This window comes from Peromyscus californicus, unplaced genomic scaffold (assembly GCF_007827085.1).
Source record: "Peromyscus californicus insignis strain IS unplaced genomic scaffold, ASM782708v3 Scaffold_2__1_contigs__length_46816999, whole genome shotgun sequence".
NCBI lineage: Eukaryota > Metazoa > Chordata > Mammalia > Rodentia > Cricetidae > Peromyscus > Peromyscus californicus.
Window position 1 is genome coordinate 5,362,508 of NW_026294540.1, and position 16,906 is coordinate 5,379,413.

At 48.8% G+C, this 16,906-nt stretch overlaps 2 protein-coding genes across 3 annotated transcripts in view; one reads left to right on the top strand and one right to left on the bottom strand.

Moving 5' to 3' along the window:
* The first annotated feature begins 332 nt into the window (after positions 1-332).
* On the top strand, positions 333-3,586 carry Pop5 (POP5 homolog, ribonuclease P/MRP subunit). The gene is made up of 5 exons (XM_052755115.1): positions 333-451; positions 520-662; positions 1,741-1,890; positions 2,082-2,165; positions 2,246-3,586. The coding sequence occupies exons 1-5, from the start codon at positions 432-434 to the stop codon at positions 2,356-2,358; spliced, it is 510 nt and encodes a 169-aa protein (XP_052611075.1). The 5' UTR covers positions 333-431; the 3' UTR covers positions 2,359-3,586.
* A 792-nt stretch (positions 3,587-4,378) lies between these two features.
* Rnf10 (ring finger protein 10) overlaps positions 4,379-16,906 on the bottom strand; it is a 34,551-nt gene continuing 22,023 nt past the window's right edge. The window contains exons 5-17 of one of the 2 annotated variants that reach the window (XM_052755114.1): positions 16,431-16,615; positions 16,220-16,356; positions 14,601-14,761; positions 14,021-14,149; positions 13,558-13,813; positions 13,279-13,412; positions 12,238-12,355; positions 11,963-12,064; positions 10,708-10,863; positions 8,488-8,588; positions 5,258-5,315; positions 5,009-5,167; positions 4,379-4,670 (exon numbers count right to left, since the gene is read on the bottom strand). In XM_052755114.1, coding sequence (XP_052611074.1) covers positions 4,597-4,670; positions 5,009-5,167; positions 5,258-5,315; positions 8,488-8,588; positions 10,708-10,863; positions 11,963-12,064; positions 12,238-12,355; positions 13,279-13,412; positions 13,558-13,813; positions 14,021-14,149; positions 14,601-14,761; positions 16,220-16,356; positions 16,431-16,615 — 1,770 coding nt within the window. In that variant the 3' untranslated portion in view covers positions 4,379-4,596. Of the gene's footprint in view, positions 4,674-5,008; positions 5,168-5,257; positions 5,316-8,487; positions 8,589-10,707; positions 10,864-11,962; positions 12,065-12,237; positions 12,356-13,278; positions 13,413-13,557; positions 13,814-14,020; positions 14,150-14,600; positions 14,762-16,219; positions 16,357-16,430; positions 16,616-16,906 lie in introns of both variants that reach the window. The other variant, XM_052755113.1, reaches the window with a different exon arrangement.

Below are 16,906 nucleotides of genomic sequence, written 5' to 3' on the forward strand. Positions count from 1 at the left end.
TCCTTGGCTACACAGTCAGTCTGAGGTTAGCTTGGGAAAAACGAGACAAAGAAAGAAAAGAAGGAAGGGAAAGTACTATATTGTTTTGCAAATCAATTGACAAAAGCCTCCACAAAACTGTCCAGAGTCCCTAAAAGAATGAGCGTATTTGGCTGTATGGAAAAACCTCTGCTCTGATTCCTTTAAAGTCCCCAATTCCCGCGACATTCTCGGGCTTTAAGTGCAGGGCTGGCCTCAAACGTAGACCGTCCAACGTTGGGAGGAAATACAAGCTCACCCAGGGCTTCAGCGAGAACCCCCAGGTCCAGCCAAGGCGGACGCATGCGCTCTTACACCCTCCGCGGGCGGGAGGCGGAGCGTGGAGATTGACAGGGCACTCGGCCTGTCGGGCCCAGTCCCGCCTCCCTGCCGCATCTTCCGGCGCGGACGCCATGGTGCGGTTCAAGCACAGGTAAGCTGCGCCCTCCCCGCGCCCTGGCGGCGTGCCGGGCCCGCGCTCACCGCTGCGGTCCGCCGCAGGTACCTTCTGTGCGAGCTGGTGTCGGAGGACGCGCGCTGCCGCCTGAGCCTGGACGACCGCGTGCTGGGCGGCCTCGTCCGCGACACGATCGCCCGGGTGCACGGGACCTTCGGCGCCGCCGCCTGCTCCGTGGGCTTTGCAGGTACGGGGTGGGGGGCGCTGCGGCTCGGGCGCGGTTTGTGCGATATTGGAGGATGCTGGAAAAGCCGGTGAGCCCCTGAGCCACAGAGTGGGCCGAGTCCAAAACTGAGCAAACGCTGGCGATCGCGCAGCGGGAGAGCACTTTCCCAGCGTCACAAGGCAGAAAGTTCATAGCCAGGACCGTGTGTGTGGTGGTGGTGATGGTGGGTACGTTTACTGTCCGACGTATTAGTGGGGGATGGGTGTTGAAGTTACTAGGCTAAGTGAAGGTAGCCTTGGAGAACTGCTCGTGAGAGCTAGGATTTGACAGGTCGCGTCAGCACGTTTTAAAATGTCAAAGTTTAAAGCGCCTCTGATGGTAGAGTGCACAGGAATTCTCACATGGGGAGGCGGCCTTTTCTCCCTGTGCCACATTTTAGCGCTTTATACCGTAAGCTTAAACATGAATTCTGCAGAATTAAACCAACGTAAACAAAGCTTTCTTGCTTTGGGGAGACTACGTTAAGAGGGGCCTACAGAACCCGGTTTTAATGACACCTATTTTCCCGGCAAGGATTATTTTCTTGCTGCCTTAATGGTGGAGCTTCTCTCTCCATTTATTGACCTGAGTGGTCAGTGACTTGACACTGGTAGGTTTATTCCAAAATTTCCTTTCAAGCTGGGCACCGTAGCACTCGAGAGGCAGAGACAGGTTCCAAGCCAGCCAGGATGACACAGCGGGACTGTTTGAAAGGAATAACAAAACCTTTCAAGAATGTTTTTTAGGGGGACTGGTGGGGCTGGAGAGGGCTCAGCGGTTAAGGGCACTTGTGGCTCTTCCAGAGGACCAGGATTACATTCTCAGCACCACATGGCGACTACCTAACTGCAGTCCCAGAGGATGACACCCAGCACACACACACTCGGTGCATATACATACGTGCAGGCAGAACATCACAAAATTTAAAAATTAAACATTTACTCAGTGCTGCACCCTCCCATATGACACTTGTCTAGAACAGTCGCCGGCACATACTAGGGTTTTCCCTGTTTTTAATTCTGTGAGTGGGAAGTTTTCCATTTTCCCCTCCCTACTGTAGTCCGATACCTCAATGCCTACACTGGGGTAGTGCTACTTCGATGCCGGAAGGACTTCTACCAGCTCGTGTGGTCAGCTCTCCCTTTCATCACGTATCTGGAGAGCAAAGGACACCGTTACCCGTGTTTTTTCAACACACTGCACGTGGGAGGTAAGAGTGGTGGGAGCTTGTGTATGTACAGTGGCTGTTTTCATGGAGTAACTGGTTCAGAGCTCAGTCCTGGCAGGTGGGTGGTCTTCCTGCTGTCCCACAGAGAACAAGATGTTCCTCCCACCCCCCCTACCCGAAAGACAGTGACTGTTTCACAAGCTGTTGTCCACAGAAGCTCCCTCCTGTGCCAGGTACAATTAGAACCTGTCAGAAGTTCCTGATTCAGTACAACCGGAGACAGCTGTTGATCTTGTTGCAGAACTGCACTGATGAAGGTAAGCAGCAGCCGGCTGGTGCAAGCAGTGGCCAAGGCCCCATGGGCAGGCTGATGCCCGAGGACGTCTCTTTCCTCTAGGGGAACGGGAAGCCATTAAGAAGTCTGTCTCCAGAAGCTGTCTACTGGAGAAAGAGCCAGCTGAAGAATTTTCAGACAGTGTTGGTGAGGAGGCTATGGAAGCAGTAGAGTGACCCTGTTTCCAGGCCACTTGTGGGACCAGGAAATTGTGGGAGTTGGCAGCAGCACCCCACAGCTCTGCAAACGGACTACCAACCACAGCCAGGCGACCATCTTGAAATGGAGGGCTTGCTGCCTTTACCATCCAAGGTCCTGAAGGCTCTGTACAGCTCTTTTACATGTAACTGCTGAACTGAGTGGGTAGAATAAATATTCTTGGCTTCCAGAGCAACATTCCTAAACCATAAGAAGTACAAAATGAACTACATAGTTCATGCTTGGCCAGGTCTCTGTCCTCTATGACACTGGTCTTAAGTGTGCTCCCTGCGTGGTACTAGATGAATTTTAAACATTCCTAGACCCTGAAAAGAACTCATGCAAACCTTTACGTGGTGGTGCACTCCTTTAACCCCAGCACCAGGGAGGCAGAGGCAGGCAGATCTGAGTTTTGAGGCCACCCTGGCCTACAGAATGCGTCCTAGAACAGCCAGGACTGCACAGGGAAAGTGTTGGGGGTGGGGTAAACGCCTGTAAAGCAGAAATATCAATCAGTGACTAACCAACTACACTTGCATAATTTAGAGTCAGTTCAGTACTGTATCCTAGGGCTACAAACACCAGGATACCCACCTGACCGTTGCTCGGGGCACTTGATAAGGAATGCAGCTTTCAGCTGGCCCCAATGAGGCAGGAACGTAATCCTAGCACTCGGGAGGTTTGCTGGTTTGAATGAGAATGGCTCCCATATATTTACTTTGGTTCCCAGATGGTGGGACTATTTGGGAAGGATTGGGAGGTATGACCTTGGAGGAGCTATGCTATGGGGGTGTTTCAAAAGCTCACACCATTCCCAGTTAGCTCTCTGCCTCCTGCTAATGGATAAGATGTCTGTTGCCATGCTTCCCATAATGGTTGCGGTTATGGTGGTTTGAATAGGTATGGCCCCCATAAATTCACGTGTTTGAATGCTTGGCCCATAGGAGTGGCACTATTAGGAGTTGTGACCTTGTTGGAGGAAGTGTGTCACTGTTGGGGTGGGCTTTGAGGTCTCCTATGCTCAAACTATGCCCAGTGTAGCTCAACAGTTGCTTTTGTTGCCCAGGGATCAAGATGTAGAATTCTCAGCCCCTTCTCCAGCACCATGTCTGCCTGCATGCTGCCATGCTTCTTGCCATCAAGATAAATAATGGACCAAATCTCTGAAACTAAGCCAGTCCCAATTAAATGTTTTCCTTTATAAGAGCTGCCTTGGTCATGATGTCTCTTTACAGTAATAGAAACCCTAAGACACCCTTTATGCCTCTACTAAACCATTGTCACTTAAGAGAAGCTTAGGGTTAAGAGCTGGAATGATGGCTCAGAGGTTGAGAGCAGTGGTTTTCTTCCAGAGGACCTGGGTTCAATTCCCAACACATACATGTGCTCACAAACAAATGTAAGGTAACTCCAGTTTCAGGGGATCCAACACAGACATGCCTGCAGGCAAAATACCCATACATATTTTTGAAAGCCGTTAGGGGGTGTGACAGGGCCCAGAGCTTTCTTGGTGAAGGTTATAAAGCTTTTCTTAACAAGGGTCAACACAAAACCCTCCCTTACTATCTCAGTGCCGAGGATAAGTTACTCCAGGGCTAGCTGCCAGCTGAGGTCTGGCCATGGCAGCCACTTACCAGAAGGAAACCTTCCAATTCTTTTGGTTGGCTTTTTTCTACTGCAGCCATCCAGCCTGGAGGTCACAGTGGTTCCCTAAGCCTAGGTGTTAAACTGGATATCCTAACTCTGCTTACTCCTAGTCCGCTGGCTCTTTGACAAGGAGAATTTAACAGATAGGAAAGAGTCAACCATTTTAACCGACCACAGAATTGTACCTGCAAGTCAGGAAGCCCAAACAGGACCACACAGCAATGTTGTATCACTGGTTTGGCCTGCTCCAAAGGACACTGAAGAGACTACTCAGGCTAACTCTGGGTTGAGAAAATGAGTATCTGAATCACAGACTAACCCTGCAGATGAACTAAGCTTGGTAGGAAGGCGTCTCTTGTGACTGTCAATACTTTATTTTGGTGTAAAGACGGGAAGCTGGAAAATACACTGTATTTAAAATTTTCTTGGTTCCCCCTCACATTGTGGAAACCCCCTCCCCCCTGCCCCAAGCTAATCAATCTGTTCAAACTCAAATACTTAAAAGTTACAGCAGCAAAACAAAAGCAGAGGAAAGAAACCAGGTGGAGGAGGTGCCTGGGCGGGTAGTGTCACTTGGTGTGGACGACCGAGGTGCTGAACAGGAGCTTCTGCTTCTGCTTCTTCCGTTTCCTTCCTCCTCTGTCTTCTGCAGGAAACAGCCATCTTAGCGCACACCGCCACCCCATCCCTGTCTCCCTCACAGCTGAGTGACTGCAGGCTTTGCCATGTCGCCCCCACCCCATCCCTGCCTCATGAGCAGGGCTGTCGGGTGGGCACTGAGGTCACCGTCAACACCGCCCTCAGCCAACTCAAGTTTCTCAAGTGTGGGGGCTGGAGAGATGGCCCAGGGTCAAGAGCACTTGCTGTTTACAGGAAAGAGACCCAAGCCTCAACCACTGCTACCTGCCACCAGTCCTGGCAGGAACAGCGGCCTATGTGGCTAAGCCTGAGCCCAGTGCTGAGGGAGTTTCCCGCCCTTACCAGAGAGGGGGTCTGAAGTAGCTGGTGTGTCCAATTTCATGAAGGCCGCTTCAATAGCTTGGCTGAAGGAATTTTGGAAACTGGGCACAGGAACACGGTCAGAGTTATCACTTTCTCCATCGCTGTCCACAGGGGCAGGAGGAACCAAGCTGTTCTCATCTGAAAGAAAACCAAAATGTTACAGTTCTAGAGCTTTTTATTAAGAGGGGCTGGTCCACACACAGCTGCCCTCTCCTGCCCGGTTCTCACCTTTCTTTGGAGCAGTTCTGGGCCACACGTCTGCTTTTGCTTTCCCAACCCTCAGCATCTGCCAAGGGGACCGAAGGAAGAACATAAGCTTTGTTCTGACCAATGAGTGTCTTTTCCCAGCGTCGACCTCCACAAGCCCCTCTCTAGGGTCAACTAATGAGACAGCAGTGTGCCCCAAGGTACAGCCCCAGGGGACTTGACTCCTTAGGAAACAGGCGAAGAATACCGAGGATTCTAATACTAAGTACAAGAGGTTCTCACTCAGTCTTAAGCTAGGAATACTTTGATGTACTTTACGGTCCCTCTCGAGGCACCTGAGCTGGTATGGTGGTTTACACCTATAACCCCAGTATTTGGGTGGCTGAGGCAGGAGGATTACCTACAATTCAAAACCAGTCAGGACTATATGAGTTTAAGGCTAGTATGGAGCATAGAGATTCTATCTCAAAAAACAGAAAATAATTTAAAACAAAATTTACAGTAAGTAGCATATACAGTACCTTCCCTTTCTTTTGAGGCAGGGGATCCAGGTCTTCCTACATAGCCTATAGCCCTGGTTGTAAATCTGTCTGCCTGTACTGGGATTAAAGGCTTTTGCTATCACACCCAGTCTACCTTCTAACTTAAAGAACCCATGCTGATAACCCAGCCTCCTACTCTAACAGCCCAACAGTGCTTTTACCCTGTTACTTTCCAAACACCTCCTCCTCAATTATCACCGTTTAGATGTTCAGATGCGGCCATAGACCTGTCACAACAGTCCCTTAAGGAACTGTCTTCATTTCGTGCTAAGGCCAGCTCTCTCTAACTGTGGTCACTATATGCTCATCTGCCAAGTTGCCCTGCAGCTCCTACCAGTATTTGTTCCTTCTTGGTTTTATAGCCTGGGCTGGACTGGAACTTGTGCTGGGATTATAAGCATGGGCTTCTGCATGGAGAAACATAGATCTTTCTACCCCACCCAGATCCGGCACAGGATTCAAGCTAGCCTGCCTTATGCTAAAACTTGTGTCCCAAAGTGTGACAGGAACATTCAGGGTAAGTTGTGCTGTGCTGACAGGTGTTGGTTTCCCTGGGTGACCTTTCTGTACCTCAGGCTGGTCCTGACTTCCTGGTATGTCTTCCTAAGTGCTGGGATCTCAGGCATGCACTTAAACCCCTTCTTCTCCTCTAGAGTCCTGTAATTTCTAAGTCTGAACATTATGACATCTGATTCCACCTTTTTTAAAAATGGTGCCGGGGTTCAAACCCAGGGCTGGACTCTTTATTTTTGAAAGACAATTCAATGCATCAACCATATTTATTCTCCAAGGACTGACTATTCAGGTGTTTAATCTGAAACTAGCCATGAGGAAACAAGCAGACAAATCCAAAGACCAGGAATGGTGGTGCACACCTGCAATGCCAGTACTCAGGAGGCCAAGGCTTGACGATTCAAAGTTCAAAGCCAGCCTGAGCTACATGGCAAAACTATACAACTGGCCTGGAAGTTTCGAAACCATTCATTCAAGGGGAACATGAATTGTTGTGGCCCCAAAGAGGCTGAAGACTTAACAGCTAGCTATAAGGAATCTTTGAGAGCATCCTGAACTGAGAATGATCAAGGACAGTGGGACAAGTGGGGAGAGAGCAATACCCTGGGGTATTCAACACAGTAGCAACTGCATTTACTGGATGTGACGTTGGTGGTTCAGAGAAAATACTATGGTCCTCAACATGCCCTTTCTAGGTATGGAGTGAAATGTCATCATGATGTCTGCAACTCTACACAGAAAAAGAGAAAGCGTCCTGCCTCAGGATCACCCAGAGAGTGAGGGATAACCTGAGCTACACTGTGAGTTGCAGATTAGCCTGCACTCCTGTGTGAGAACTTTTTCAAACAAAACAAAAACCTACAACCATGGGAAGAGAGTGGGGAAAAGAAAAGCAAAAACAGTAAGAATTTGTGAACCCAGGTAAAATACAATGTTCACGATACTATTCTTTCAACTTTTCAAAAGTATAAGAGTGGGAGGAAGAGAAGTAATGTCAGTAAAACAGGTTCCAACAACTTAGCTGGCACACCAGTACACCCCTGAAACCTTGGCAAACGGGCTGAGGCGGGAGGACTCAAAGTTCAAGGTCACTCTTGCTACATAGCTAGTTTAAAGCAGACCATATAAGCGTATAATATGAAACATATGCCTATAATCCCAGTACCAAAGAGGCCATGATAGGAAAATACAAATTCAAGCCCCCAGTCTGGTCTGCCTCCCCACACCAACGTTGAATTCCCGTTTACGCCTCAGCACAAACTACCCATTATCAAGTAGACAGTCTCCATCTCTTTTCCTTTCAAAGTGTACTCATAACCATCCTCCTCTTTACCTTTGGTGCAGCAGAAAATGACCCAAGGCATTCACCATGAAATTTATTTTTTACTTACTTTCCAATTTACTTTCAACTTTGCAGTTTATCAGATGTAACCTCACTGTAAGCTGAGAAGCATCTAGACCAGTGGTTCTCAGCCTTCCTAATGCATCAACCCTTTAACAGTTCCTCATGCTGTGGTGACCCCCAACCATAACATTATTTCTGTTGCTACTTCATAACTAATTTTGCTGTTAGGAATTGTAATGTAAATATCTGACATGTGATCCCCAGGTTGAGAACTGCTGATCTAGACTAAAGAACTTCCTCTATAGGTACCTGTGAAGCTGTCCACCCATCTGTCAATTATCTGAGCACGGACACACCAAGTGTTTACCTGTTGTTGTCTCCTACCTGACCACCAAGGATGTGGCTGTGCCTAGTTACAGGGTAATCAGGATGACCTTGCCCTCTCAAGACGTAGAGGATCCATTCTACATTACAGAAATACTACCTACATCTAAGGTTCTAGAACCAGCTGAAATGAACTGATGCAGCCCCTCACCTAGGACACTATCCACTTTCTAAGAATCTAGTGATCTTAAGTAATTAAAACTTTGATTCTCAACAACTACTATGAGCTTTGCTCTTGACAAATTCCCCCACCATTGTGCCTCTGATGAGCAATCCACCTGGCTACCCTCTCCGCACATCTGCCCTCAGCTACTCCCTGCTGCCTAAGTTTCCACTAGGCTACAAGTTCTCATCCAGCAGGTGACTCTCTGTCCAGCTATTCTAGGTTGAGGGGCAACAGTCCCTGGATGAGGTTCCCGGACAAGCAGCAGAGCTCATGTGGGCTGCTTCACAAGCAAAGGATTTACCTGGGCAAAGGAAAGGAAGGGAGAATCTTCTTCCAGACTCCCAACGCAGAAGGAGGGACTGCCCTGACTCATGGTGGGTGACAAAGGAGTCAGCAGAAAGTCTGAAAGGGAATCAGAGGCCTGATTACATGAGTCAGGTTCCAAAGAACGGGCATCCTCTTAACAAGAAATAACCATGAAAGCCAGACATGGTGGCACATGCTTGTAACCCCAACTCAGGAGGCTACATTAGGAAGATGTTTGATGTCAACTCCGGCAATATAGTGAGTTCCCGACCAGCCTGGCTTCAGAATGCCACCTTGTCTCAGAGGCAGAGGAAGAGGAAGAAAGAGAGAGAGAATAGCTGTAACTGAATCAGGGTTGGATAACCTTCCCCATAAAACAAAAGGTAACCCTTGATTCAGATGTTAATTCTGCCATGTTCTTACACAACATCTTGCATCACCTACACCAGTGAACAGATCAGAGGCTTCTTCACGTTACTGTAACTCTTGCAGCCACAGCAGGACAGCCCTTTCCACAGGAAACATTACACCTTCCACAAAGACTGGCTCTTAAGCTAGCTAGGGTGGCTCCTGACTGTAATCCTAGCAGTTGGGAAGTTGAGGCAGGTGCATCATGAGTTCAAAGCCAGTCTGGGATACATGGCAAGCCTGTCTCAAAATATAAAAACAAAAGGCTGGCTCTCATAGACTATAGTTGTTTGCTATTGACTGGTTTTATGTGCATGGACAACTTTAAGAAAAAAAAAAACATCTAGATCTCCTTTTATGACCAGCCACTATGACATGGAAATACTCAGGATTCAAGACACATGCCAAGTTAGTTTTCCTCTCGAAACTCCTCGGTAGCATTCTGTCCTTCCTCACCTACAGCTACATCGCACACATTACTCTCCCCACTGCCTTGGGGACTGCTAGGCAAGGGGCGTCCGTCATGTCTCTTTCCTAGTAGCAGGCTTCCACACTCAGCAACGTTTACTGGCAGTTTCTCTCTGAGGACCAAACTATTCTTCCTGATGCCTCAGAAACCCAGACTCGCATAACAAACAAAACAAAACATGGCCGATGAGAACTCTTTCTACCCCTCAGACAGTGTACCCAGCGATTCACAGTATTTTCTCATGCAGCAGCTTCCTTCCTAGTTAACTGGAAAAGCACCATGGTTAGACTATCTGTCCCCAAGAACCAAATTCTAGCCCCAGTTCCTGCCACTGAAGTTCCTGCACGCTCTTAGTCTCCGGATCCGTGCTGGCTAGTTTTGAGTGTCAACTTTACACAAACTAAGGTCAATCAGGAAGAAGGAATCTTAACTCCACTGAGACAATGCCTCCATAGGACTGGCCTGCAGGCAAGTCTTTGGGGCACTGATGATGGATGTGGAAGGGCCCAGTGTACCATAGCAAGTGGTCCACACGTCCAGCCTATAAATACATTTTAACTGAGCCATTTCCCTACTGTGCATTCAGTAGTCTGATTTTCTCCCCTATTAATTACAATCAATATTATAACAGAGACATTAACAAACATGCTCAAACATGCAAATTAGAAGAGGAAAACAAAACAAAACAACCTCCAAAAAACAAAACCCAGGCCGGGCGGCAGTGGCACACGCCTTTAATCCCAGCACTCGGGAGGCAGAGGCAGGCGGATCTCTTTGAGTTCGAGGCCAGCCTGGGCTACCAAGTGAGTTCCAGGAGAGGCACAAAGCTACACAGAGAAACCCTGTCTCAAAAAACCAAAAAAAACCCAAAACAAAACCCAGGACATAAGAGTCAGAGGACACCAACTGCATTGAGGTTTTGAGAAGCTGGGAGCTCTAAGCCAGTATAATCAATGGGGAAGAGTGATAAAATAAGAATCAATGTAGCTCAGGGCTAACAAGTTTTTCACTTAAATGGTACATTATGCCAAGCTGGTCAGAGCTATAAATTCAGACACTAGGACTTTGCTTAAGGTTAGGACCTGGTTAGTTCAGTGATTGAGGTCCCTTGTTGCTCTTGCAGAGGACCCGAGTTTGGTTCCCAGCAGCCACATAGTGGCTGACAACCATCCGTTGTAACTCCAGTTCCAGATCAGACATCCTCTTCTGACCTCTAGGGGCATCAGGCATGCACGTGGCACACATATACATCACAGGCAAACATTCATACACATTTAAAAATTAAATCAAATTACAGCTCTAGCCAGTAGCAGAATTCACTAAATACCAACTCTTTACCTGCATGAGAACCTGGACTTCTGCTAAGAGGAGAAAGGGAGAGGGCCCCGTGGCCCTCAGTGCTGGTGGGACCCAAAGCAGAATCAGGGGAGCAGGTATAGGAATTGAAGGCAGGAAACTGCTGAAGGTTCTCTAGGGGAATGTGGACTTCAGGATCTGCAAAGCAAAGGCAATGAGAAGTCATCACACAACTGTTTGTGTTTTCTCTAGAAAGGGGGTCTGGAGAGCCGAGAGGATGCAAACAATTAAGTCTTTGCTTTCATACAACAATCCATGCTATGTGTAATCCAGCATGCAGGAGGCTGCAACAGGAAGAGCAGACTGAAGGCCATCCGAGGCTCTATAAAGCCGAGCCCTACCCCACTCCCTCAGAGAAGAATGGCTGTGGTGCACGCCCACACAACTTCAGTACTCAGGAGACAGACGGAGCTCAAGGGCAGCCAGTGCTACACAGTGAGCTTCAGGCTAAACAGTGAGCTGTTGTCTCGCAAACAAAACACAAAAAACTTTAATAAACATATTAAATGAAGTAAGAGCAGAAAAAACCCAAACTTTTCTTTTCTACTCACTCTAACAAGTCAATCTGTCCACACTGGATGGAACCGGGAGAGCTGAGTCCTTTCCCAGTCAAGCACTAAAACCCTCCTTTTCTTTTCTTTTTCTGGGACAAGGTTTCTCTGTGTGGCCCTGGCTGTCCTAGAACTCACTCTGTAGACCAGGCTGGCCTCGAACTCACAGAGATCCACCTGCCTCTGGCTCCGGAGTGCTGGGGTTAAAGGCCTGTGCCACCACACCCAGCATTTTCTTTTTACATTATCCTCCTCTTCTAAGTTTACAGCAGTCTGAGTCACCAGGCCCAGCTCTAGTCCATGTTTTCTACTGGTAACTAGGTCCTCGAGTCACACTGATCCCCTGGAGTTAGTGACTTATTCTAGAGTCAAATCAGAAGCCTGTTCCCTACTCCAGAGCGTTCTCATGCCCAACCCTGCATGTGTTTCCCATGGCTTCCACTGTGAGCGCCACCTTTCAACAGTGGAGTCTATGGCAACAGTCGTGTCTATGGCACGTGGAGCAGTGCTCCAGTTCCCTCCCCAGGGAACAGGTCTGTCACCCACCGTGCTGGGACGCCCGCCATCATCACCTTTCCACACTCCTCATGGGAAGAGGTAAGGAGAACAAATGGCAGAGCATAGGCAAGCAGCCGTACACAATCACACACGGGAAAGCTCCGCAGACACAGAGCTCCTGAACTTACACCTGCCCTGTCTCTTGTTCTCCTCCATTTCAATTCTGCGCTCTCGGCGACGCTCCTCTCGAGCCTTCTTTTGGCGCTGACGCTTCCTTTTCTCAATGTCATCTGTGGGTTGGTCAAGTTGTAAGAAAGCCAGATCAGCCATGAACTCTTCCTAGATAACTAGTAGCCAGTGGGTCATCTGCACTAGGTGAATGCATCCTGTCTCAGGAGCTAGCTCAAGCCCCTCTTTCCACCCAGGTTCCCAGTACAAAGAGAACAAAACAGGGCTTTCTCACCTGAGAACATCTCTAGGGTTTCCTTCGAGACCACAGGAGGCTGCAGAGCCAGTTCACAGATGCTGAACTCACAAGTGAGTGGCAAGTGAGAGAGATACCTATGGCGCTGTCGAACATCCTACATCGGAAACAAAACCAATGCTTAACAGCTCTTGAGAGCAAAGGATCCCAACCCAGAATCCCAACGGTGTATACACACTTAGCACTGGGTGGGACTCAGAACAGTGCTGCTGTTACTGTTTGTTTTTTGTTTTGGTTTGTCGAGACAGGGTTTCTCTGTGTAGCTTTGGCGCCTTTCCTGGAACTCACAGAGATCCGCCTGGCTCTGCCTCCCAAGTGCTAGGATTAAAGGCGTGTGCCACCACCGTCCGGCGCTATTACTGCTCTTTTGAAAAGCCAGGCACTCTGGGCAGCCCACAGTTAGAATACCCATCAGACTCACTGGTCGTCAGATTGAGCTACAAGTGAGTAAATTGAGCCCTAAATGACCTAAAGCTGCCCACTGTTTCTAATTGTCTAGCGCCCACAATCGGAGAACTGGGACCCACTGGCAGTCCTGGGGAAGAAGAAAGCCCTGCTGAGTCAAGTTCAGCCTGAACAGGAAACCAAAGCCTGCTCACTAAGTCTCCACTCTTTCTGGATTGATTCCATGCAAAGTTGACCGTGAATGACAAACAATTCACATATGTAAACCGTCACACTGTAATTCAAAGGTATCTTCCAAACTAGAAACCTACTTCCTGCCTGTGTAACCTCGCTTAAACCCTCGCAGGACTTGGATTTTGAACATCTCTTTCCAGCAGTAAGCAGAGAGGAAATGCAAGGGTGTGGTGGCGCACACTCGGCCTGCCTGACCTACACAGCACGTTCTAGGATAGCCAGAGCTGCATAACAAGACCCTGTCTCAAAAGTAACAAATAAACCACAACAAACAAACATGTTAAGGGCCCTAAAGGTTTGTAGCCTTACTCTGGTGAGTTCTACCCCAAAGAGATTAGGTTAATGTCACACCCTGCTCTTCCCCTTTCCAGAAAGCCTTACCTCAGACATGGAGTAGCCAGCAATCTCTACCACCGTTGCTGAGATCTTCTCTGGGCTCTGCTCCAGGCTGCCGTACTCGCGCACCAGGCAGCGCACATTGACGGGGTGCAGGAACATGTGTTGTCCATCCTCCGCTAAACACAGAGCTCTATCACACAAGCCCTGGCCAGCCTTCTCCACGGACCTCTCCCAGCTGGGCCTGCCACTCCCACTTGCCCCCAGGATCTAGTAAAGACACCTCCCCTTGAGGAAGCCCTCCCTCTTCTTGGGGCCCCTCACCTTGGTAGAAGTAGTAACAAGGAGAGCTGTTTAGCTGGGTGAAGCCTGGCTTCGTGAGGCGCTCCTCCTGGCTTGACTCAGTACAAATGGTCCCCTCGCCAAGACTGGCATCTGCTACCTCCACCATCTCACAGGCTTCTGGCAGCCCCTCAGGTTCGGGCTCAGACACTGCTTCCTCTTCTTCTACCAAAGGGAGAGCGAGAGAACGAACTTCTGCAGCTTCTTCATCCCAAGCAGACAGGTACTCTAGCACCCCCTGTTGGAACAAACCGCAGGTCAACAGAAAGCAATGTACCCTGTCTCATGAAATGATGTGGCCAAGACGGGCCTAGGATAGGCCTCGGCTCTCATGGCCATCACCGCCATGGAACAAAGGGACGACCTGGTCCGAGGACACACCGGCACTCTGGCTCCAGCAGTCTGGAGAACGGCAGCACTCCGTTCTAACTCAGGGCACACTCACCCTCCTGGGTTGGAAAACGGACTCCTTCGCCAGGGGAGCCATCAGCACCAGGTGTTCCAGAGCAGCCACGACACCAGTGAGCTCCTCCTCTCCGCCTCCAGCTACTCCAGACAGAGCCTCTTCCCGCAGCTGAAGCCACCAGAGAAAAGACCAGAAACACACTCATTTTAAAGGTCAAGCAGAGACTCACGGCTCAAGTTGAAGAATCCCTGCTGTAGAGGATACAAGAGTACTTCTTTGGCTAATTCTACGTACTCCCAATCTTTTAACAAGTGTTGCTAAGGCCTGGTGGGCAAACCATAATACTCTCTCCGCAATGTCTCCCAAAACACCTTGAGAACTATAGGCATTTTCCTAGACAGGGAAAAAACACTACCTTGCTTATTAACTCAGAATAGAGCTCAAATAGAAACCCCATTGTTACAGTGAGTCATAAAAACATCTTGAGCTATTACTTTCAGCTCTAGAAAGAGTTTGAAAGCTAACTCGGCCCTTCCTTCCTATTACCACTTACTTAAATGGCCTTCTCAGCCACCCCTTGGAGCTGACGTAACTTGGTTTTCAGTTCCCATGTACCTACCTTAACCTCCTGGAGAGCGGCCTCAATAAAGCAGGACTCAGGAGTGTGCTTCTCCTCTGCAAGCTGCTGCTCTAATGCTACTTTCTCCTCTAGAACTACTCGGTGCAGCACCTGCTCCTTAGAGGCCAGCAGCAACTTGGAGTACTGGCTGTGCTGTTCATCTGCAAGACAGTCAAGGGGTCACAAACACAGCTCAAGGGGGAGGCGCTGGGACTAAGGGGAGACTGTCTCACACAGACTTTATCTGCCCTAGGCAAAACCTGAGACTTAGTACAACTTCTTGGAGACACTAACGATAATCTTAAACCAGGTTAATTCAAGAAGTCTAAGGAACCAGAAAAAAGGGGCTGGAGAGATGGCTCAGCAGTTAAGAGCACTGACTGCTCTTCCAGAGGACCCAGGTTCAATTCCCAGCAGCTGCATGGCAGCTCACAACTGTCTGTAACTCCAGTTCTAGGGGATACCCTCACACAGACATAAATGCAGGCACAACACCAATGTACATAAAATAAGAATTAAAACAAAAATAAAGAAAAAAAAATCAGTCTACTATCTACTAATTAGAACATTCAGTCTAACGTAAGGAAATGCTTGGAAAGATGGTTTTCTAAGAATGAGTGACGGGAACAAGCACTGTATTGTACAACCACTGTAGATTCTTGTTTTAGAAAAGAAACAGGGGCTGAGGAGACAGCTGAGCAGGGGAAAGCACTGGCCGCTCTTCTAGAACTCCAGTTTGATCCCCAGCACCCACATGGCAGCTCACAACTGTCTGTGACTCCAGTGCCAAGGGATCTGACACCCTCTTCTCTTTCCACGGGGCACTGCACACACTTGATGCACAGCCACATGAGGCAAAACACTCAGACACAGAAAATAATTTTAAAAATAAAACACAGATCTCTGTGAGTTTGAGGCCAGCCTGTTTTACAGTCAGTTCCAGGAGAGCTGGAGCTACATAAGGAGACCCTGTCTTGAAAAAACAAAATCCCAAACCATGAAAAACAAAACAACAGTGTCAAACCAGCATATCCAACCCCAACCCCAGAACAGTGTGAGTGAATTGAAGAAGCCCATCATTTTGGGGTAACCTTTAGGGGAAAGACTCATAGATGACTTATTTCCTTCCTTCCTTCTCTAATACTTTGGTTTTTTCAGACAGTGTCCCATGGAAGCTCAGGGTGGCTCCAACTTGTTATGTAGCCAAGGGTGACCTTGAACTTCTGAGCCTCCAGCCTCAGCCTCCTAAATGCTGGGATTACAGGTGTGCACCACTCTGGCCAGCTCTTCTCTTGTTTCTGCTGTCACCAGTGCTGGGAGTTGAACCTACAGACTTGCCCATGCTAGGCAACCACTCTGCCCCTGTGCTACACCCCTGCCTTTGTTTGGAGACAAGTTCTCACTGCATGGCCTAGGCTAAAACTTGTTTATCCAAAGGATGGATTGTTGTTGCTGTTGCTGTTTTTGAGACACGGTTTCTCTGTGTAGCCCTAGCTGTCCTCGAACTCACAGAGATCCACCTGCCTCTGCCTCCCAAGTGTTGGGATTAAAGCAATGTACCACCTCCACCCAACTTCTTACAGTGTTGTTTACTCTTTAAATCGATTACTCATGCTCACCTCCTAGATGAATCGGATGGTCTACATTCATCCACTTGGATTTAGGCAAGGCCACCAACACTCCTTTCTCTCTCTTCATCAGCTGCATTGTAATGGTGTCCCCCACAACATACTGGCGTGACTCTGTGGCAACAACACTGAGACAGAAACATTTAGATGGAGCAGAGTAAGAAGGGAGCAGCCTAGGGTCTAACACGACTCTCTGTCTTACCTCTTGAGATCCTTCTTGTGCACAGAGCTGTAGCAGATGGGACATTTACTCCAGGTCTTCTCACTGAGGGAAAGGTAGTGCAGGATGCATGCCCAGCAGAAAATGTGTCCGCAGCGGGTTATCTTGGCTGCAGTAGGTGGATAGAGGCATATTGGGCAAGATGGCACTTCATGGCTACAGATGCGCTGGAACACAAGACAGCACAGCATCACTGCTTTCAGAACTGACTGGGGAGAGGGTGACAAAGCCAGAAGCCTCTCCTCTCCTGCTCTTACAAAACCGTTTAACAAACGAGTTGGCTGGCTCGGCAATCAGAGCACTTGCTCTTGTGGTGGTCTGAGTGCGAAGGGCCCCACGCCATCCCCAGTCAGCTCTGTCTCTGCCTGGTGGTAGTTCCAACATAAAATTCAGCTGCTGCCCCAGCACCAGGCCTGCCGCCGTGTCCCCTCCAGGACAGTCTGGACCCACTCACCCTC